Source organism: Sebastes fasciatus, unplaced genomic scaffold (assembly GCF_043250625.1).
Source record: "Sebastes fasciatus isolate fSebFas1 unplaced genomic scaffold, fSebFas1.pri Scaffold_55, whole genome shotgun sequence".
NCBI lineage: Eukaryota > Metazoa > Chordata > Actinopteri > Perciformes > Sebastidae > Sebastes > Sebastes fasciatus.
This window is the reverse complement of record NW_027428243.1, coordinates 22,501-47,275: the sequence shown is the minus strand read 5'-3', so window position 1 is coordinate 47,275 and position 24,775 is coordinate 22,501. Positions and strand designations below refer to the sequence as shown.

At 41.6% G+C, this 24,775-nt stretch overlaps 1 protein-coding gene across 2 annotated transcripts in view; it reads right to left on the bottom strand.

The window, feature by feature from the left end:
- Nucleotides 1-5,338: 5,338 nt before the first annotated feature.
- The window catches only part of LOC141763827 (uncharacterized), a 28,172-nt gene continuing 8,735 nt past the window's right edge, over nt 5,339-24,775 (bottom strand). Inside the window, exons 2-6 of one of the 2 annotated variants that reach the window (XM_074628582.1) lie at nt 15,821-16,114; nt 15,638-15,775; nt 11,630-11,992; nt 9,085-9,353; nt 5,339-5,915 (exon numbers count right to left, since the gene is read on the bottom strand). In XM_074628582.1, the coding sequence (XP_074484683.1) occupies nt 5,670-5,915; nt 9,085-9,353; nt 11,630-11,992; nt 15,638-15,775; nt 15,821-16,114 (1,310 nt within the window). In that variant the 3' untranslated portion in view covers nt 5,339-5,669. The remainder of the gene's footprint in view (nt 5,916-9,084; nt 9,354-11,629; nt 11,993-15,637; nt 15,776-15,820; nt 16,115-24,775) is intronic. The other variant, XM_074628581.1, reaches the window with a different exon arrangement.

Sequence of the window (24,775 nt, the reverse complement as noted above, 5' to 3'; positions counted from 1 at the left end):
TCAAAGTGTTTGATTATAAACATCAAACAGTTCAAAGTGTTTCATTATAAACATCAAACAGTTCAAAGTGTTTGATTATAAACATCAAACAGTTCAAAGTGTTTGATTATAAACATCAAACAGTTCAAAGTGTTTGATTATAAACATCAAACAGTTCAAAGTGTTTGATTATAAACATCAAACAGTTCAAAGTGTTTGATTATAAACATCAAACAGTTCAAAGTGTTTGATTATAAACATCAAACAGTTCAAAGTGTTTGATTATAAACATCAAACAGTTCAAAGTGTTTGATTATAAACATCAAACAGTTCAAAGTGTTTCATTATAAACATCAAACAGTTCAAAGTGTTTGATTATAAACATCAAACAGTTCAAAGTGTTTGATTATAAACATCAAACAGTTCAAAGTGTTTCATTATAAACATCAAACAGTTCAAAGGTAACATAATAAACGTCCCTTTCATCCCAACCACTAGAGGACCTCAGATGGTTCCCTGAGGAACGCCGTGTTCTACTTCTACATTATAACATGGAGGGTTTCTTATAGGAACCCTTATTTTATAGATCAGGTCCCTCTGTGTTCTCTGTGTTCTATGGGGAACTCTGGATTCCCTTCTTTCTCTCTCTCTCTCTCTGTTCTCTCGTTCAGCCTCCGGCTCTAACGGAGAGGCTGAACGTCGTCTTCTCCACATGGAACCACACAACCACTTTTCAGAAAACTGCCAGCACATGAAATTAAATCACGGGAGTCGGGATGTGCACTGTGATACGTGCACAGTGATATGTGCACTGTGATACGTGCATGTGAATGCGTCTCAGTGAGTAATAATTACATGAAGTTTGACCATTAACAGCAATCACTGATTAACGGACCAAGCCTCAGTTTCATTAAATCGTTCCGTCATTCATCCACTCATTCATTTACTCATTCATCCATTCATTCATCCACTCACTCATCCATTCATCCACTAATAATTCACTCATTCATTCTTTCTTTCACTCAACCATTCTTTCACTCATTATTTCATTCACTCACTCATTTCATTCACTCACTCATCTACTCATTCAGTCATTCATTCATCCACTAATTCATTCATTCATCCATTCACTCATTCATTTATCCACTCATTCATTCACTCATCCATTCACTTTCACTCATTCACTTTCATTCATCCACTCACTCATTCACTCACTCATTAATTTACTCATTTATTCATTCATTCACTCACCAATTCATTTATTCACTCATTCATTCATCCACTCGTCCATCCATTCACTCATTCATGCATGTATTCCTCCATCCATCCTGATTGGTTGTGTAAACGAGAAGAGGAGGCGGAGCCTGATTGGTCAGTAACGGGTCACATGATGCTGCTGTCAGGAGAGAGACCAGGTAACGGCTGCTCCGTGTGCTGCAGGTGTTCCTTACACCTGGTTCAGTGCAGGATACCAGGTTCTCCTCCGACAGCATCATCTAATCGGTGCAGTGAAGCAGCTGCTGTCATGTAAAAACCACGTAACTACTCATCTGTTGTGTGTTTTTGGTTTAGAAACATCTGGAGAACATCTGGTTAGGGCCCGTTGAACACTGCCTGCAGCTTTAATTATTCTTTTACATTATTTGGTTCTTCTTTAAGAGCTTCACGTCGGGATCTAAAAGTGCTCAACAACCTTCCAGGTTGTGTAACGAATAAACAAGATAATTTAAATATCAGCCAGATGTTAACTATTCAGTGCAGAAGCCCATAAACATCTGGAAAACAGAACCAATTAAAATAATCAAATAATAAATGATGAGACAGCGTGAAATTACGAAGTCAAAAATATGATAGTAAAATGATTTTTTTAAAGTCAGAATTATAACAGAGTAAAGAATCTCAACTGTAAGTCAAACTTTTACTCGGTAACTCATTAGTATTTTTTATTCTAGTCGTACCGAATGTTTTTGTCTGTTTTTCTTGCCTTGGCATTGATGGGCTTCCATATCTCTTATAAACTGTTTAAACTGGATGTTTACGTCCTGACAGACGACGTGTTCGACGTGTTCTAAAACCTGAAGGGACTTCATCTTCAAACCTGAGAAGTTTGTTTTTGTGGTTCTTACGCGACAGTTTCGGGTTCTGAGACGCATCCAACATGAAGACAGGAAAATAAAATAAAAACACACATTATTGTAGTCGAACATCTACAGCGTAGATCTGCTGAGGTAATGAGGTCTGTGAGGAAATGTTTTACAACATGAGGTATGTGAACATGTGGAGGCTGAAAGTGCAACGAAGGATATCGACGAAGACGATCGGCGTTTGCAGAAAAGCGGTTGAGTAATTCAGATGTTAGCAAAGCAGACAATCAGCTTTAGTTATTAAAGCAGCGTTCTGTTAGGTATTAATCATCATCGTCAGCGTATCATCGAATCAAAGTGTTTCACCCGGAGAGGAGACCCCAGTTCACGATGAACCAAAACCAAACTCTGATTTTTGTTCCACCAATAACAAGTCAAACTCCGGCTGCTCAGCAGAGTCCTTATCGCTTCATATTGCTCAACATTTTAACATTTTTTTGTTCAAACAAAGTAAAAACAGGAAAACGGGAAAACAGGATCCGTTCACCTCCGAGCTAGAAAAAGCTGCACATTTACAGAAGCATAAAAACGTCTGATTGTTCATGCTGAAGCATCGCGGAGCAGAAACAACATCGATACAGCGATATATATTCATCGGTTATCTGATCCTTCTCTTCACCTCCATCCATCCCTCCATCTCTTCCTGATGAACCGGAGGAATGATTCAAATAAAAACTACATGACGTCTGGTGGGACATTTTAGATTCAACGTTCACAGTTTGACTTTGATCTTGAAGTGACAGACGAGGTGATGAAATGTTGACGTCCCGTAAACTATCTGACGGAATTCACCAGCATATTTCACTATTTCTTTTTCTTTTCCTGGCAGTAATGGGCTTCCATACAGTCAAGAAAATAATCATTAGTTGAAGCCAAAGAAACATTGTTATAAAAAATAAAAAGAACTAAATATGGATATTTGATTCTGATTTATATCAGGAAGCTTCTTTAAGGAAAAAAACTGATGAAAAGTTACGAACCATGAAAATACAAATATTTACGGTGAGTCAAAATCGATGCTTCCACACAGATCCGATTCATTTAAGTTATGAAAAGAAAATAATAATTAAAGTTTTTTGGGGGTATTTTGGACAGATTGAATAAACAGTTTGACTCTGGGAACTAAATATGGTTATTTGGTTCTGAGTTATATCTGGTACATTAACTTCTTTTTCTGCTAGGAAATAAAAATACTTAATATTTAGACTTAGTATCTCATATTCTTTTTATTCTCCATCTTTTTTTTTAATGAATCTTTATAAATCAAATGTCATAGTTTAAACTGTGTTTTTACTTTTTTATTCTAAAGATTTAACTACTTTCTTCCCTTTTCCTGGCACTAATGGGCTTCCATACAGATCAGACTCATTGAAGTTAAGAGAATAATTAGTTAAAGCCAGACGAACATCGTTATAGAAAATGAAAACATATATATATAGATATATATATGTGGTATGTGGTTGTGTTTGTTGTTTCAGGAGGTATCTGCGTGTTAACATGAGGTCACTGAACCGAAGAACGAGGGATGAAGGAAGGAAGGATGTAAGGAAAGAAGGAAGCAGAGTAAACCTTCCTCTTTTCTCTCGTTTCATCATCAGTTCAGTGTGAAAAGTAAAAACTGTACAACAAACGTAAAAACTGCTGAGATTCACATTCAATGAGTCCAAACAATCGATGCCACTGACGAAGTTATACTTCCTGTTTGTTTACGACCCCAGAAGAAGAAGAAGAAGAAGAAGAATCCTCAAAGATCGTCCAAAAAAAACTAAAATATGACGACAAAAATGCACCTGACGATAATCCAACAAACCGTTTCAAATAAAAAGAGAACAAGTCTGTTTGTTGAGAGAAAAAATAAAAAGGGCACTTTAAAAAACAAACAGGTCCACGTAGAACAGGTCCACGCAGAACAGGTCCACGCAGAACAGGTCCACGCAGAACAGGTCCACGTAGAACAGGTCCATGTAGAACAGGTCCAACACCACTGAACAAGAACCGCCATCAGAACCAGGAAACGCCGCTCTGCCCGCCGCGCTGCTGCACGCTTATTGCAAAATAAAAGATTCACCTGCCGGGACTGAAACTCACCTGCAGCAGCTGGAGCTCGTTTCCTGTCCTGCAGCGTGTTTTACAGGAGTAGAAGAAGAAGAGGAAGAGGAAGAGGAAGAGGAAGAGGAAGAGGAGGATGTTTGTTTCCCTTTGTCTCCTCCGATCTGACGCCTCCTCATCGATTACCCCCCCCCATCAGGTTCTTTATTTCCTGTTTCATCTGGTCCGCTGTCGGGATTCATGTTTTATCAAATCATTCAAGTAATTCAAGTTATTTAGTGATGACGTTCAGCGAGCCGGTCGTTATGGTGAAATAATCCCCGTCATGGCGACGGACATTACCCGGAAGGGGATTATTTGTCCAGCCGCCGCCACCAGATGCCACCGCCGCCGCCAGACCGGTTCGTGACGCTCAGAAACAGAAGCTGATTTTCTTCTGTTCAGAAGGATCGACGCTGAAAACAGCTGAATGATCTGATACTTAATGAATCCTCGTCGACCTAGAACCAGAACCAGAACCAGAACCAGAACCGGATATCAGACTCCATCTGGTCCTGGATGGTGGTCCATCACGTGACCTCCTGATGGCGAGGGATCGACTGTCTGTAGACCGTCGGTGGTCAACGTCCGTTTTATTATTTATTATTGTTTGTTTGTTTTCTGATTCCTGATATCAAACATAACATAATAATGTTATTAATAATAATAATAATGTTATTAATAATAATAATATAATGTTATTAATAATAATAATAATATAATAATGTTATTAATAATAATAACATTATAATGTTATTAATAATAATAATAATGTTATTAATAATAATGTTATTAATAATAATAATGTTATTAATAATAATAATATAATGTTATTAATAATAATAATATAATGTTATTAATAATAATAATAATAATATAATAATGTTATTAATAATAATAACATTATAATGTTATTAATAATAATAATAATAATGTTATTAATAATAATAATAATGTTATTAATAATAATGTTATTAATAATAATAATAATGTTATTAATAATAATAATATAATGTTATTAATAATAATAACATAATAATGTTATTAATAATAATAATAATAATGTTATTAATAATAATAATAATAATGTTATTAATAATAATAATAATAATGTTATTAATAATAATAATAATAATAATAATAATGTTATTAATAATAATAATAATAATAATAATGTTATTAATAATAATAATAATAATAATAATAATAATGTCCAGTTACTCAGCTGAGTCATGATATAAAGTAGTTTCTATCTTTCTCTGGTGTTTAATAAACTACATGATTAAAAATAGCACTAATGTGTCTGGTTCTGGTCTCAGGTGTGTGGATCCTCCTCTGGTTCTGGTTCTGCTCTGTGGACCCAGTCTGGTTTTTGTTGGACTCTGTTGAAGCTCCGTTGATCCCGTTTCCAGTTCAGCCCAGGTGACCCGGCTCAGTCCCGCCGGGTTCGGGACCGGTTCAGGTCCGGGTCCCGGGATGCTGGGTCCGGACGTGGCTGTGGAGGCGGGTCGCCGAGGAGAACCTCTTCCCGCAGTCCGAACAGCGTAACGCCGAGGCGCTGCCGGCGGGCGGAGACGAGGGCGACGACGTGTCAGCCGCCGCGTTCTCTGCCACGTGAGTCTGACGGTGAGCCTTCAGGAGAGACATCCGACTGAACCGCCGGCCGCACTCCTCACACTCCGACCAGACCCGCCGCCGCTTCTTCTACAGCACACACAGACAGTTATACAGTTATTATATATATATATATATATATATATAGCATCATATTATATTATATTACATATATTATACTGTATTTTATATATTATATTATAGTATATATAACATTACATTACATTATACTACATTATACTGTATTATATTATATTATATATATATTATATTATATCATACTGTTATTATATTACATTTTATATATTATAGTATATATAACATATTACATTATACTGTATTATATTATATTATATATATATATTATATTATATCATACTGTATTATATTATATTACATATATTATACTGTATTTTATATATTATATTATAGTATATATAACATTATATTACATTATACTGTATTATATTATATTATATATATATTATATTATACTGTATTATATTATATTACATATATTATACTGTATTTTATATATTATATTATAGTATATATAACATTATACTGTATTATATTATATTATATATATATTATACTGTATTATATTATATTACATATATTGTACTGTATTTTATATATTATATATTATATCATACTGTACTATATTATATTATACTGTATTTTATATATTATATTAAATATATTATACTGTATTTTATATATTATACTGTATTATATTATATTATATCATATCATACTGTACTATATCATATTATATTATACTGTATTATATTATATTATGTATATTATATTATACTGTATTATATTATATACATTTTATATATTATTTTATATATATATTATACTGTATTATATTATATTACATATATTATATTATACTGTATTATATTATATTACATATATTATATTATACTGTATTATATTATATACATTTTATATATTATATTATTTATATTATATTACACTGTATTTTATATATTATATATATTATATTATACTGTATTATATTATATTATATATATTATACTGTACTGTATAATATAATATTATATATATTATGTTATAATATATATATTTTATATGGTAAATGGTAAATGGTAAAAGGACTTGCATTTATATAGCTCTTTTCTAGTCTTCCGACCACTCAAAGCTCTTTACGCTGCATGTCAGCATTCACCCATTCACACACTTTCAAAGGCTACTAAGGTGCCAACTCTGTCCATCAGGATTTAATCTAAATACTCATTCACACACCGATGGCTATGCCTCCGGGAGCAATTTGGGGTTAAGTGTCTTGCTCAAGGACACATCGCCATGTGACCCGGAGCAGCACCTTCTCATTGGTGGACGAGCTGCTCTACCCTCTGAGCCACAGCCGCCCCATATATATTATATTAAACAATATATATAAATATTAAACTGTATTATACTATATATATTATATTATACTGTATTATATTGTATTATAAATATTTTATAAAATATATATATCATTTATATATTATATATATCATATTATATTATATGTATTATATTATATTATAAATATTTTATATATTATATATATCATATTTCTTATATTATATGTATTATATTATATTGTATTTTATATATTATATTATACTGTATTATATTATAAATATTTTATATATTATATATCATATTATATGTATTATATTATATATTATATTACTTTATATATATTATATAATACTGTATTATATTATATTATATAATATATTATATTTTATATATATTATATTATTCTGTATTATATTATAAATATTTTATATATCATTTATATATTATATATCATATTTATTATATGTATTATATTATATATTATATTATTTTATATATATTATATAATATAATACTGTATTATATTATATTATAAATATTTTATATATTATATATATATTTATAATATTATTATATATTATATTATTTTATATATATTATATTATAAATATTTTATATATTATATATATCATTTATATATTATATATCATATTATATGTATTATATTATTTTATATATATTATATTATACTGTATTATATTATATAATATATTATTTTATATATATTATATTATATGTATTATATTATATAATATATTATATATATTATATAATACAGTATTATATTATATTATAAATATTTTATAAAATATATATATCATTAATATATTATATATATCATATTTATTATATTATATGTATTATATTATATTATTTTATATATATTATATTATACTGTATTATATTATATAATATATTATTTTATATATATTATATTATATGTATTATATTATATAATATATTATATATATTATATAATACAGTATTATATTATATTATAAATATTTTATAAAATATATATATCATTAATATATTATATATATCATATTTATTATATTATATGTATTATATTATATTATTTTATATATATCATATTATTCTGTATTATATTATAAATATTTTATATATTATATATATCATTTATATATTATATATCATATTTATTATATTATATGCATTATATTATATATTATTTTATATATATTATATAATATAATACTGTATTATATTATATTATAAATATTTTATATATATATATATAATATTATTATTATATATTATATTATTTTATATATATTATATTATACTGTATTATATTACATTATAAATATTTTGTATATTATATATATCATATTTATTATATTATATGTAATATTATAATATATATAATATTATATTATATATATTATATTATATTATATATTATATTATTTTATATATATTATATTATACTGTATTATATTACATTATAAATATTTTATATATTATATAAATCATATTATATTATATGTATTATATTATATTAATTTCAGACTCTGACTTGATTAATGTACTTAGTTACTTTCCTCTGCTGACAACCATCAGCTGATCTTTTATCATATTTTCTTCTTTTGGTTATTTGGAGTTTTTTTGTTCATGTTTTCATTCCATCAAAGAGTTCAGAAGCAAAGAGGTGAAAGCGAGTTCAGCGGCGCCGCGCTCCAGCGTGAGTGGGTCCAGTTTTTTGACGCAGACATTTTTGAGCGACTTTAATAATTTTAAACTTTAGATTTAAGCGTAGAAGTAGTAGTAGAAGAAGAAGTAGAGCCGTGCTGCTTATTCTGTTATTTCAATATGAATTCTGTGTTTGATGTTTTATTGATGTAGGAATATGTACCTTCCTCCCTTTGTCCTCCTCCTCCTCCTCCTCTCCCTCTCCCTCTTCCTCCTCCTCCTCCTCCTCCTCCTCCTCCCTGGTTGGCGACGGGCGGGTCCGTCCGGGCGCTTCCACGTCGTCTCGCCGGTCGTTGGCGCCTTCGATCGCCAGAGCGGCCAGCGTTTCCTTGGCGATGGCAGCGGCGTTCTCGTCCTCGTCCTCCAGCAGCTGAGACGGCAGAGTGAGGAGACGATGAAGCATCGAGGCCGAGGAGCGACGGACTGAAGACCCTGAAGACGAGAGAGACCAGAGACCAGGGTCAGGGACCAGAGAGACCAGAAAGACCAGAGAGACCAGAGAGACCAGAGTCAGGGACCAGAGAGACCAGAGGGACCAGAGAGACCAGAGAGACCAGGGTCAGGGACCAGAGTCAGGGTCCAGAGAGACCAGAGTCAGGGTCCAGAGAAACCAGAGAGACCAGAGAGACCAGAGAAACCAGAGAGACCAGGGTCAGGGACCAGAGAGACCAGAGAGACCAGAGAGACCAGAGAGACCAGAGAGACCAGAGTCAGGGTCCAGAGGGTCCAGAGAAACCAGAGAGACCAGAGAGACCAGGGTCAGGGACCACAGGGACCAGAGAGACCAGAGTCAGGGTCCAGAGAAACCAGAGAGACCAGAGACCAGGGTCAGGGACCAGAGAGACCAGAAAGACCAGAGAGACCAGGGTCAGGGACCAGAGAGACCAGAAAGACCAGAGAGACCAGAGTCAGGGACCAGAGAGACCAGAGTCAGGGTCCAGAGAAACCAGAGAGACCAGAGAGACCAGAGAAACCAGAGAGACCAGGGTCAGGGACCAGAGAGACCAGAGAGACCAGAGTCAGGGTCCAGAGGGTCCAGAGAAACCAGAGAGACCAGAGAGACCAGGGTCAGGGACCACAGGGACCAGAGAGACCAGAGTCAGGGTCCAGAGAAACCAGAGAGACCAGAGACCAGGGTCAGGGACCAGCGAGACCAGAAAGACCAGAGAGACCAGGGTCAGGGACCAGAGAGACCAGAAAGACCAGAGAGACCAGAGTCAGGGACCAGAGAGACCAGAGTCAGGGTCCAGAGAAACCAGAGAGACCAGAGAGACCAGAGAAACCAGAGAGACCAGGGTCAGGGACCAGAGAGACCAGAGAGACCAGAGTCAGGGTCCAGAGGGTCCAGAGAAACCAGAGAGACCAGAGAGACCAGGGTCAGGGACCACAGGGACCAGAGAGACCAGAGTCAGGGTCCAGAGAAACCAGAGAGACCAGAGACCAGGGTCAGGGACCAGCGAGACCAGAAAGACCAGAGAGACCAGGGTCAGGGACCAGAGAGACCAGAAAGACCAGAGAGACCAGAGTCAGGGACCAGAGAGACCAGAGTCAGGGTCCAGAGAAACCAGAGAGACCAGAGAGACCAGAGTCAGGGTCCAGAGAAACCAGAGAGACCAGAGAGACCAGGGTCAGGGTCCAGAGAGACCAGAGACCAGAGACCAGAGTCAGGGTCCAGAGAGACCAGAGAGACCAGAGAGACCAGAGAGACCAGGGTCAGGGACCAGAGAGACCAGAGAGACCAGAGAGATCAGGGTCAGGGTCCAGAGAGACCAGAGACCAGAGAGACCAGGGTCAGGGACCAGAGAGACACCAGAGGGACCAGAGACACCAGACAGACCAGGGTCAGGGTCCAGAGAGACCAGAGACCAGAGAGACCAGGGTCAGGGACCAGAGGGACCAGAGAGACCAGAGAGACCAGAGAGACCAGGGTCAGGGTCCAGAGAGACCAGAGACCAGAGACCAGAGAGACCAGGGTCAGGGTCCAGAGAGACCAGAGAGACCAGAGAGACCAGAGAGTCCAGAGAGACCAGAGAGACCAGAGAGACCAGAGAGTCCAGAGAGACCAGAGAGACCAGAGTCAGGGACCAGAGAGACCAGAGAGACCAGGGTCAGGGACCAGAGGGACCAGAGGGACCAGAGAGACCAGAGAGACCAGAGACCAGAGTCAGGGACCAGAGAGACCAGAGAGACCAGAGAGACCAGAGAGACCAGAGAGACCAGGGTCAGGGACCAGAGGGACCAGAGGGACCAGAGACCAGAGAGACCAGAGTCAGGGACCAGAGAGACCAGAGAGACCAGAGAGACCAGAGAGACCAGGGTCAGGGACCAGAGGGACCAGAGGGACCAGAGAGACCAGAGAGACCAGAGAGACCAGAGACCAGAGTCAGGGACCAGAGAGACCAGAGAGACCAGAGAGACCAGAGAGACCAGGGTCAGGGACCAGAGGGACCAGAGGGACCAGAGGGACCAGAGACCAGAGTCAGGGACCAGAGAGACCAGAGAGACCAGAGTCAGGGACCAGAGAGACCAGAGAGACCAGAGAGACCAGAGAGACCAGGGTCAGGGACCAGAGGGACCAGAGAGACCAGAGACCAGAGTCAGGGACCAGAGAGACCAGAGAGACACAGGTAAAAGTATATCAGTACTACCAGCTAAATGTAGATAAAGTAGTACTACAGTTAAAGCACGGTGAAGGTGTGCTGGGTCACCTGTGGGGCTGAGGGTGGGTCCAGGTGAGGGTCCAGGTCCAGGTGGGGGTCCGGTGGTGTTCCTCTGACCGTCTGCAGCGTCGTCATCAGGAGAAAAGACCTCCATGTCCTCCAGAGGAGTCCAGCGGGGGTCCTGCTGGGGGGAGGAGGGGGAGGGCTCCAGGGTCACTGCGGGGGCGGAGAGCGGCGCCACCTGCTCCGCCCCCCCCTCAACCAGGCTCCGCCCACCGGCCACGCCTCCAGCCCCGCCTCCAGCCAGCTCCTTGATCTGCCACACGTCACTGCACCACTTCTGACCAAACACCTTGTCCAGGATCGGAACCCAGTCCTGAGAGACGGCGAGGACGGGGGGGCGCTCCGGGTCTGAGTTGGGGGGGGGTTAAAGTAGGAGAGGAGAGGTAGGAGGCGAGGTAGGACACGACAATGGAGAGAAAGGAGGCGAGGTAGGAAAAAAAGGGAGAGGGATGGATGGAGGAAGAAAGAGAGAGGGGGGGGAATGAGACAAGAGGAAGAGAGGGAGAAAAGAGAAAGGGTGTAAGGAAGGAGGTCATTTGCATACAGATGTAGTAGAACATCCTGGTATTTTTGGCATACAACATTTGACATACTATGTACTAGGACATACTAAATACTGTTTCTAGTGTTCTAAATACTACGGTAGTAGGGTAGTAAGGTAGTAGGGTAGTAAGGTAGTACGGCAGTAGGGTAGTAAGGTAGTAAGGCAGTAGGGTAGTAAGGCAGTAGGGTAGTAGGGTAGTACGGCAGTAGGGTAGTAAGGTAGTAAGGCAGTAGGGTAGTACGGTAGTACGGCAGTAGGGTAGTAAGGTAGTAAGGCAGTAGGGTAGTAAGGTAGTAAGGCAGTAGGGTAGTAGGATAGTACGGCAGTAGGGTAGTAGGGTAGTAAGGTAGTAAGGCAGTAGGGTAGTAGGGTAGTAGGGCAGTAAGGTATTAGGGTAGTAAGGTAGTACGGCAGTAGGGTAGTAGGGTAGTAAGGTAGTAAGGTAGTAAGGTAGTAAGGCAGTAGGGTAGTAGGGTAGTACGGCAGTAGGGTAGTAAGGTAGTAAGGCAGTAGGGTAGTAGGGTAGTAAGGTAGTAAGGTAGTAAGGCAGTAGGGTAGTAGGGTAGTACGGCAGTAAGGTAGTAGGGTAGTACGGTAGTAAGGCAGTAGGGTAGTAGGGTAGTACGGCAGTAGGGTAGTAAGGTAGTAAGGCAGTAGGGTAGTACGGCAGTAGGGTAGTAAAGCAGTAAGGCAGTAGGGTAGTAGGGTAGTACGGCAGTAAGGTAGTAAGGCAGTAGGGTAGTAGGGTAGTACGGCAGTAGGGTAGTAAGGTAGTAAGGCAGTAGGGTAGTACGGCAGTAGGGTAGTAAAGCAGTAAGGCAGTAGGGTAGTAGGGTAGTACGGCAGTAAGGCAGTAGGATAGTACGGCAGTAGGGTAGTAAGGTAGTAAGGCAGTAGGGTAGTAGGGTAGTACGGTAGTAAGGTAGTAAGGCAATAGGGGAGTAGGGCAGTACGGTAGTAGGGCAGTAGGGTAAGGTAGTAAGGTAGTAAGATAGTAGAGTAGTATGGTAGTACAGTAGTACGGTAGTAGGGTAGTAAGGTAGTACGGTAGTAGGGTAGTATGGTGGTAGGGTAGTATGGTGGTAGGGTAGTAGGGTAGTAGGGTAGTATGGTGGTAGGGTAGTACAGTAGTAAGGTAGTAGGGTAGTAGGGTAGTATGGTGGTAGGGTAGTAGGGTAGTATGGTGGTAGGGTAGTACAGTAGTAAGGTAGTAGGGTAGTACAGTAGTACGGTAGTAGGGTAGTAAGGTAGTACGGTAGTAGGGTAGTATGGTGGTAGGGTAGTAGGGTAGTAGGGTAGTATGGTGGTAGGGTAGTACAGTAGTAAGGTAGTAGGGTAGTATGGTAGTACAGTAGTACGGTAGTAGGGTAGTAAGGTAGTACGGTAGTAGGGTAGTATGGTGGTAGGGTAGTAGGGTAGTAGGGTAGTATGGTGGTAGGGTAGTACAGTAGTAAGGTAGTAGGGTAGTACAGTAGTAAGGTAGTAGGGTAGTATGGTGGTAGGGTAGTACAGTAGTACGGTAGTAGGGTAGTATGGTGGTAGGGTAGTACAGTAGTAAGATAGTAGGGTAGTACAGTAGTAGGGTAGTACAGTAGTAAGGTAGTAGGGTAGTAGGGTAGTATGGTAGTACAGTAGTAGGGTAGTATGGTGGTAGGGTAGTACAGTAGTACGGTAGTAGGGTAGTACAGTAGTAGGGTAGTATGGTGGTAGGGTAGTACAGTAGTAGGGTAGTATGTAGTGTAGTACAGTAGTACGGTAGTACGTAGTATGTAGTACAGTAGTAGGGTAGTATGGTGGTAGGGTAGTACAGTAGTAAGGTAGTAGGGTAGTATGGTGGTAGGGTAGTACAGTAGTACGGTAGTAGGGTAGTATGGTGGTAGGGTAGTACAGTAGTAAGGTAGTAGGGTAGTATGGTAGTACAGTAGTAGGGTAGTATGGTGGTAGGGTAGTACAGTAGTACAGTAGTATGGTGGTAGGGTAGTACAGTAGTAGGGTAGTATGGTGGTAGGGTAGTACAGTAGTGAGGTAGTAGGGTAGTACGGTAGTATGGTGGTAGGGTAGTACAGTAGTAGGGTAGTAGGGTAGTATGGTGGTAGGGTAGTACAGTAGTAAGGTAGTAGGGTAGTATGGTGGTAGGGTAGTACAGTAGTAAGGTAGTAGGGTAGTATGGTGGTAGGGTAGTACAGTAGTAAGGTAGTAGGGTAGTACAGTAGTAGGGTAGTACAGTAGTAAGGTAGTAGGGTAGTAGGGTAGTATGGTAGTACAGTAGTAGGGTAGTATGGTGGTAGGGTAGTACAGTAGTAAGGTAGTAGGGTAGTATGGTGGTAGGGTAGTACAGTAGTAAGGTAGTAGGGTAGTATGGTGGTAGGGTAGTACAGTAGTACGGTAGTAGGGTAGTATGGTGGTAGGGTAGTACAGTAGTACGGTAGTAGGGTAGTATGGTGGTAGGGTAGTACAGTAGTACGGTAGTAGGGTAGTATGGTGGTAGGGTAGTACAGTAGTAAGGTAGTAGGGTAGTATGGTGGTAGGGTAGTACAGTAGTACGGTAGTAGGGTAGTATGGTGGTAGGGTAGTACAGTAGTACGGTAGTAGGGTAGTATGGTGGTAGGGTAGTACAGTAGTACGGTAGTAGGGTAGTATGGTGGTAGGGTAGTACAGTAGTAAGGTAGTAGGGTAGTATGGTGGTAGGGTAGTACAGTAGTACGGTAGTAGGGTAGTATGGTGGTAGGGTAGTACAGTAGTACGGTAGTAGGGTAGTATGGTGGTAGGGTAGTACAGTAGTAAGGTAGTAGGGTAGTATGGTGGTAGGGTAGTACAGTAGTACGGTAGTAGGGTAGTATGGTGGTAGGGTAGTACAGTAGTACGGTAGTAGGGTAGTATGGTGGTAGGGTAGTACAGTAGTAAGGTAGTAGGGTAGTATGGTGGTAGGGTAGTACAGTAGTAAGGTAGTAGGGTAGTATGGTGGTAGGGTAGTACAGTAGTACGGTAGTAGGGTAGTATGGTGGTAGGGTAGTACAGTAGTATGGTAGTAGGGTAGTATGGTGGTAGGGTAGTACAGTAGTACGGTAGTAGGGTAGTATGGTGGTAGGGTAGTACAGTAGTACGGTAGTAGGGTAGTATGGTGGTAGGGTAGTACAGTAGTAAGGTAGTAGGGTAGTATGGTGGTAGGGTAGTACAGTAGTACGGTAGTAGGGAACTTCTCTAAGACAGAGGACACGAGCTGCCTTTAAGATTCCTGCTCAGCTCAGTTTGCACTGCTAACCCAGAATAAACATGTTTAGCACCAGTGATTACAACAAAGTGTGCTAGCTAACTTTACAAGAAACAGGAACATCACACACTCTTAGTTCTGACTGAACACGTGTGCATCAGTGTTTCTTTAGTCTGTTTCACCTGGAACTACGCCGTGATGTCACAGTGATGTCACAGTGATAGGACCTTTCACTCACCATCTGTCTCTGGCATCTCTTTGGACACGGTGACCTCAGTGACCTCCTCCCGGGTGTCTTCAGAGCCGCTGGGTGACACCGAGTCGTTCTCTGACCCTCTCCTCCTCCCACCACCTCCTCTCCCTTTCTCTCCTCCGCCTCCTCTCCCCTTGTCTCCTCCTCCTCTCCCTTTCTCTCCTCCGCCTCCTCCTCCACCTCCTCTCCCCTTGTCTCCTCCTCCTCCACTCCCCTTGTCTCCTCCTCCTCCTCCTCCTCCACCTCCTCTGCCCTTGTCTCCTCCTCCTCCTCCTCTCCCCTTGTCTCCTCCTCCTCCCCCCCCCTTGTCGGAGCTCTGGTCCAGCCTCTCCTCCAGGACCTGCTGCTCTCTCTCCATCTTGGTGATCTCCAGCAGGAGGTCGTCGAACGAAGCTTCTACGATCTTCGTCAGCTCGTGAACCGCGAAGTCCAGAACGTGTTCCATGACCGACTTCAGCTGGTCTGTAAGGAGGAGACAGGAGAGACCGCCATCATCATCATCATCATCACCACCACCATCACACCATCATCATCATCATCACCATCATCATAACCACCATCATCATCATCATCACCACCACCATCACACCATCATCATCACCACCACCATCATCATCATCATCATCATCATCATCACCATCATCATTACCACCATCATCATTACCACCATCATCATCATCATCATCACCATCATCATCTCCCTGGTTCCCTCCACTAACAGGAAGTGATCATCTCCCTGGTTCCTCCACTAACAGGAAGTGATCATCTCTCTGGTCCCTCCACCAACAGGAAGTGATCATCTCCCTGGTTCCCTCCACTAACAGGAAGTGATCATCTCTCTGGTTCCTCCACCAACAGGAAGTGATCATCTCTCTGGTTCCTCCACTAACAGGAAGTGATCATCTCCCTGGTTCCCTCCACTAACAGGAAGTGATCATCTCCCTGGTTCCCTCCACTAACAGGAAGTGATCATCTCCCTGGTTCCCTCCACTAACAGGAAGTGATCATCTCCCTGGTTCCTCCACTAACAGGAAGTGATCATCTCTCTGGTTCCCTCCACCAACAGGAAGTGATCATCTCTCTGGTTCCTCCACTAACAGGAAGTGATCATCTCTCTGGTTCCCTCCACTAACAGGAAGTGATCATCTCCCTGGTTCCTCCACTAACAGGAAGTGATCATCTCTCTGGTTCCCTCCACTAACAGGAAGTGATCATCTCTCTGGTTCCTCCACTAACAGGAAGTGATCATCTCCCTGGTTCCCTCCACTAACAGGAAGTGATCATCTCTCTGGTTCCCTCCACCTAACAGGAAGTGATCATCTCCCTGGTTCCCTCCACTAACAGGAAGTGATCATCTCCCTGGTTCCCTCCACTAACAGGAAGTGATCATCTCCCTGGTTCCCTCCACTAACAGGAAGTGATCATCTCCCTGGTTCCCTCCACTAACAGGAAGTGATCATCTCCCTGGTTCCCTCCACTAACAGGAAGTGATCATCTCCCTGGTTCCTCCACTAACAGGAAGTGATCATCTCCCTGGTTCCCTCCACTAACAGGAAGTGATCATCTCCCTGGTTCCCTCCACTAACAGGAAGTGATCATCTCCCTGGTTCCCTCCACTAACAGGAAGTGATCATCTCCCTGGTTCCCTCCATAACAGGAAGTGATCATCTCCCTGTCTAACTGAGAGCCGGGTTCCTAGATGACCCTGAGAATATCGATTCCCCTTATCAATGCTTTCCGATAGCGTGCACGATGACGCAACGTCATACGTACGATGTATGGTGTGTCAGTGTGTTCGGGACCGGAGACACGGCGGAGGGAAAGCAAACTTTACGAGATGTTGAGCTGCAAACGAAGATAATTCTCATTTTCTTCAGTTTCTTTGTGTTTTGTGTATAAATGAAAAGACCGACGTCTTTTTACTGACGGCTGTTCTCAGTTATTTTTTATATTTTATATGTGGCGTCTATATTTAACGTTGCAGTGAACAGTGGAACGCTGTGAGAAGAACAAACCAACTCTGTGTTTCACAACCATTAATCACAGAGAACAAACCAACTCTGTGTTTCACACCATTAATCACACATCAGACACAGACTGGAATCCCCCCAACGGGCCTCATTAGGAGCTGACCGAGATAAAACATGTTAGATTATCTGTTCATCAGGTCGTCCTTTATCTTCTCTACGTGGTTCTACATGTTCCATTCAAATCAGTTCTCCATTAATATTAAATATATATATATGTATATATATAAGGTATTAATAACAGAGACACTGATGTCTGTTGGTGCACTAATCAATACAGATATCTCCAACTGATGATCAGTTCATTGATCAATGTGTCACCTGGTTCCTTATATTATACTAGATCAATTATAGTTATAAATAAATATCATCATTAGGGCTGCAGCTGATATTAATCTGCAGATAGGTGCAATATTTAAATATTCATTCATTTTCGTCTCTTCCAGTTAGAGGAGGTTCAGTGTTGGTGGCCCGTTGGGCCGCCGTCTCTTCCAGTTAGAGGAGGTTCAGTGTTGGTGGCCCGTTGGGCCGCCGTCTCTTCCAGTTAGAGGAGGTTTAGTTGAGTCTCCTGGTGGCTGCAGATCTCTACAGGGGTTCAATTAATAACTTACTCTAACAACAACACCTCCTCCTCCTCCTCCTCCTCCTCCCTCCTCTTCCTCCTGCTCCCCTCCTCCTCCCTCCTCTTCCTCCTCCTCCTCCTCCTCCTCCCTCCTCTTCCTCCTCCTCCTCCTCCTCCTCCTCCTCCTCCTCCTCCTCCTCTTCCTCCTGCTCCCCTCCTCCTCCCTCCTCTTCCTCCTGCTCCCCTCCTCCTCCCTCCTCTTCCTCCTCCTCCTCCTCCTCCTCCTCCTCCTCCTCCTCCTCCTCCTCCTCCTCCCTCCTCTTCCTCCTGCTCCCCTCCTCCCTTCTCCTCCTCGTAGTAGTCTAGTTTTCACCACAACAGAGCAGAGCGACCTTTGACCTGAGGGTGTCGGGGCCTCATTATCTTGCTGTCTGTGTTAATCCGACACTCAGCTCTCATTACTGAGGATCCTGGAGATGTTTGAACCACTTAATGTATGGAGGACAAAGCAGGCCATCAACACTGGAGTGATGCTACTGGTTGGTCTGAAGTGATGCTACTGGTTGGTCTGAAGTGATGCTACCGGTCAGTCTGAAGTGATCTTACCGGTCGGTCTGAAGTGATGCTACTGGTTGGTCTGAAGTGATGTTACCGGTCGGTCTGGAGTGATGCTACTGGTTGGTCTGAAGTGATGCTACTGGTTGGTCTGGAGTGATGCTACTGGTCGGTCTGGAGTGATGCTACTGGTTGGTCTGGAGTGATGCTACCGGTCAGTCTGAAGTGATCTTACCGGTCGGTCTGGAGTGATGTTACTGGTTGGTCTGAAGTGATGCTACCGGTTGGTCTGAAGTGATGTTACTGGTTGGTCTGAAGTGATGCTACCGGTTGGTCTGAAGTGATGTTACTGGTTGGTCTGAAGTGATGTTACTGGTTGGTCTGAAGTGATGTTACTGGTTGGTCTGAAGTGATGCTACTGGTTGGTCTGAAGTGATGTTACTGGTTGGTCTGAAGTGATGCTACTGGTTGGTCTGAAGTGATGCTACTGGTTGGTCTGGAGTGATGCTACCGGTCGGTCTGGAGTGATGCTACTGGTTGGTCTGGAGTGATGCTACTGGTTGGTCTGGAGTGATGTTACTGGTTGGTCTGGAGTGATGTTACTGGTTGGTCTGGAGTGATGTTACTGGTTGGTCTGGAGTGATGTTACTGGTTGGTCTGGAGTGATGTTACCGGTCGGTCTGGAGTGATGCTACCGGTCGGTCTGGAGTGATGCTACTGGTTGGTCTGAAGTGATGCTACTGGTTGGTCTGGAGTGATGCTACTGGTTGGTCTGGAGTGATGCTACTGGTTGGTCTGGAGTGATCTTACTGGTTGGTCTGGAGTGATGTTACTGGTTGGTCTGGAGTGATGTTACTGGTTGGTCTGGAGTGATGCTACTGGTTGGTCTGAAGTGATGCTACTGGTTGGTCTGGAGTGATGCTACTGGTTGGTCTGGAGTGATGCTACTGGTTGGTCTGGAGTGATCTTACTGGTTGGTCTGGAGTGATGTTACTGGTTGGTCTGGAGTGATGTTACTGGTTGGTCTGGAGTGATGCTACTGGTTGGTCTGGAGTGATCTTACTGGTTGGTCTGGAGTGATCTTACTGGTTGGTCTGAGGTGATGCTACTGGTTGGTCTGAAGTGATCTTACTGGTTGGTCTGAGGTGATGCTACTGGTTGGTCTGGAGTGATCTTACTGGTTGGTCTGGAGTGATCTTACTGGTTGGTCTGGAGTGATGTTACCGGTTGGTCTGAGGTGATGCTACTGGTCGGTCTGAAGTGATGTTACCGGTTGGTCTGGAGTGATCTTACTGGTTGGTCTGAAGTGATCTTACTGGTTGGTCTGAAGTGATGCTACTGGTTGGTCTGAAGTGATGTTACTGGTTGGTCTGAAGTGATGATACTGGTTGGTCTGAAGTGATGTTACTGGTTGGTCTGAATTGATGCTACTGGTTGGTCTGAAGTGATCTTACTGGTTGGTCTGAAGTGATGATACTGGTTGGTCTGAAGTGATGTTACTGGTTGGTCTGAATTGATGCTACTGGTTGGTCTGGAGTGATCTTACTGGTTGGTCTGAATTGATGCTACTGGTTGGTCTGGAGTGATCTTACTGGTTGGTCTGAATTGATGCTACTGGTTGGTCTGAAGTGATGTTACTGGTTGGTCTGAAGTGATGATACTGGTTGGTCTGAAGTGATGTTACTGGTTGGTCTGAAGTGATGATACTGGTTGGTCTGAAGTGATGATACTGGTTGGTCTGAAGTGATGTTACTGGTTGGTCTGAATTGATGCTACTGGTTGGTCTGGAGTGATCTTACTGGTTGGTCTGAATTGATGCTACTGGTTGGTCTGGAGTGATCTTACTGGTTGGTCTGAATTGATGCTACTGGTTGGTCTGAAGTGATGTTACTGGTTGGTCTGAAGTGATGATACTGGTTGGTCTGAAGTGATGTTACTGGTTGGTCTGAATTGATGCTACTGGTTGGTCTGGAGTGATCTTACTGGTTGGTCTGAATTGATGCTACTGGTTGGTCTGAAGTGATCTTACTGGTTGGTCTGAAGTGATGCTACTGGTTGGTCTGAAGTGATGTTACTGGTTGGTCTGAAGTGATGATACTGGTTGGTCTGAAGTGATGTTACTGGTTGGTCTGAATTGATGCTACTGGTTGGTCTGAAGTGATCTTACTGGTTGGTCTGAAGTGATCTTACTGGTTGGTCTGAAGTGATGCTACTGGTTGGTCTGAAGTGATGTTACTGGTTGGTCTGAATTGATGCTACTGGTTGTTACTGGTCGGTCTGGTTGCTGATAATCATCCTCACACAGAGCTAACACAGAGCGCTGTGATGTCACTGACCTCGGCTCCTCTCTGGTCCTGATGGCGTGTTATCCTGCTGGCCTGGTTTTAGGGAGGGGGAGTGGGGGAGCTTTGCGTGTCAGCCGTGTGTTTGCGTTCGAGTGCACAGATGTGTGCATGCATGCGAGAGAGCGACGGCGAGGAGAGGCTTTCTCCAGCTCACGTGTCTCTGCATGTGTGTGTGTGTGTGTGTGTGTGTAGATGTAACGCACCCAAACAAATAAACACGTCTGAATGTGAACGACAGTCTGACCTGTTACGATGGATTAATGTCATCACATCACCTCCGTTCACACCACGCTACTCCTCAACCATCAGGATCACAATTATAATACTGTTATTAATAATAATATTATCATAACAATCATAATAACATTATTAATAATATTATTATTATTTATATTATTATTAATAATAATAATAATAATAACAATAATACTTTTAGTTTCGGTTGGTGTCTTAACTGAGTTATTATATAATCGATGGATCAGAGACTAATCGATGGATCGGAGACTAATCGATGGATCGGAGACTAGACGATGGATCGGAGACTAGACGATGGATCGGACACTAATCGATGGATCAGAGACTAATCGATGGATCAGAGACTAGACGATGGATCAGAGACTAATCGATGGATCAGAGACTAATCGATGGATCGGAGACTAGACGATGGATCAGAGACTAATCGATGGATCAGAGACTAATCGATGGATCGGAGACTAATCGATGGATCAGAGACTAATCGATGGATCAGAGACTAATCGATGGATCGGAGACTAATCGATGGATCGGAGACTAATCGATGGATCGGAGACTAGACGATGGATCGGACACTAATCGATGGATCAGAGACTAATCGATGGATCAGAGACTAATCGATGGATCGGAGACTAATCGATGGATCGGAGACTAATCGATGGATCAGAGACTAATCGATGGATCGGACACTAATCGATGGATCGGAGACTAATCGATGGATCAGAGACTAATCGATGGATCGGAGACTAATCGATGGATCGGAGACTAATCGATGGATCGGAGACTAGACGATGGATCGGACACTAATCGATGGATCAGAGACTAATCGATGGATCAGAGACTAATCGATGGATCGGAGACTAATCGATGGATCGGAGACTAGACGATGGATCGGACACTAATCGATGGATCGGAGACTAATCGATGGATCAGAGACTAATCGATGGATCGGAGACTAATCGATGGATCGGAGACTAGACGATGGATCAGAGACTAATCGATGGATCAGAGACTAGACAATGGATCAGAGACTATTCGCTGGATCGGAGACTAGACGATGGATCAGAGACTAATCGATGGATCGGAGACTAATCGATGGATCGGAGACTAATCGATGGATCAGAGACTAGACGATGGATCAGAGAGTAGACAATGGATCGGAGACTAGACGATGGATCAGAGACTAATCGATGGATTGAAGACTAGACGATGGATCGAAGACTAATCGATGGATCAGACTAATTGATGGATCAGAGACTAATCGATGGATTGAAGACTAGACGATGGATCAGAGACTAGACGATGGATTGAAGACTAGACGATGGATTGAAGACTAGACGATGGATCAGAGACTAGACGATGGATCAGAGACTAGACGATGGATCAGAGACTATTCGATGGATCGGAGACTAGACGATGGATCAGAGACTAATCGATGGATCAGAGACTAGACAATGGATCGGAGACTAATTGATGGATCGGAGACTAATCGATGGATCGGAGACTAGACGATGGATCAGAGACTAGACGATGGATCAGAGACTAGACGATGGATCGGAGACTAGACAATGGATCGGAGACTAGACGATGGATCAGAGACTAGACGATGGATTGAAGACTAGACGATGGATTGAAGACTAGACGATGGATCAGAGACTAGACGATGGATCAGAGACTAGACGATGGATCAGAGACTATTCGATGGATCGGAGACTAGACGATGGATCAGAGACTAATCGATGGATCAGAGACTAGACAATGGATCGGAGACTAATTGATGGATCAGAGACTAATCGATGGATTGAAGACTAATCGATGGATTGAAGACTAATCGATGGATTGAAGACTAGATTTACAATAATAAATATATACATACATTTACATAAAGTAGCATATTTGAGTATTAAATACTTGACAATCTCCCTTTAAGGTTCATTTAGAACAGATCAAATATGTGAGATTAATCACGATTAAATACTCACAACTGAGCGATTAATCGAGATTCAATGTTTTAATTGATTGACAGCCCTAAAGAAAGAAATCGGGGCTAGATTAATCAATGAAATAAAATGAAATAGAAATCCTGCCACGTGTCACATGATAAACCTGAAGAGCATCGCTTCCTGTGTTTCACACAATAAAAGAAGTTTATCGTGTTTACAGCTCAGCTGGTTTCCTGAAGGAAGAGGAAACAGATTATTCACCACTCAGCACTTCTTTCACTCACTAGATTTACTGTTCATACATGACACCAGCAGAGAGGAGTTATCTCTACGACACCTCCTCCTCCCGCTGCTGGATGTGCTGCTTTCATATCAAACCAATTCATATCAAAGCAAATTGTACGAAAAAAAAGTCCCAAAAATAGTCGAAAAAAATGTCAGAAATTTGTCCGAAAAAAAGTCTGACATTTTTTGAAAGAAATCTCCAAAAAAAAGTTTCATTTTTGTTTATTGTAAAATGTTGTATTTCTGGTGTGTTCTTTATACTATCACAGTTTTACTAGAATTAGGTTTCATATCGAATTGTTACGTCTGTATCATGATACGTATCCTATTACAGTACTCTGTATTACAGTACTCTGTATTACAGTACTCTGTATTACAGTACTGATTACTGTAATAAAGTGAACTCAGTGAAAGACATCTTCCTGAACATCTGAAGATCTGAACATCTGGGCGTCGCCGCTCGGCGCCACATCTTTGCCCCCTCCACCTCCCCGCTCTCTTTTTGGCGCGTCAGCTCTTTTCTTCCCCAATGAAACGCTGGTTTAACGCCTCGAGGTTCACGATCCGGTCCACCACGAGGCCGTCTGTTGCTTCTTTGTTCTGGAGCCCCCCCCACCACCAGGCCTGTCAGACGGAGCTGTAAATCTGATATTATGGTCTGTACGGACTCGTCTTGTTTTACAGCCTGTTTCTGGATGAGCCTCCTGATCCTGTTCAGTCAGACTCTCCAGTAGATACCTGAGACGTGTTACCCATGGACTTATATATATTAGATTATAGTTATGGAAGAGGACGCTAGTGGTCCTGGTTTCTACAGCGGTTTATTGGCAATAATCTGGTGATACCACACGTATCAGGATACAGAGGTAACGATTCACTATACTGCGATATACTGTAAGAAAGGCCATATATACTGGATGTTATATATAATAATATAAATATTACCATTACAACCTCATTCTAGTAAAACGGTCATAGTATAAAGAACAGCAGAAATACACCATTTTACAATAAACTAAAATAACACATTTAAACTGCATGTGATGATCATAAAGTGGGCATGTCTGTAAAGGGGAGACTCGTGGGTACCCAGAGAACCCATTTACATTCACTGATCTGGAGGTCAGAGGTCAAGGGACCCCTTTGAACATGGA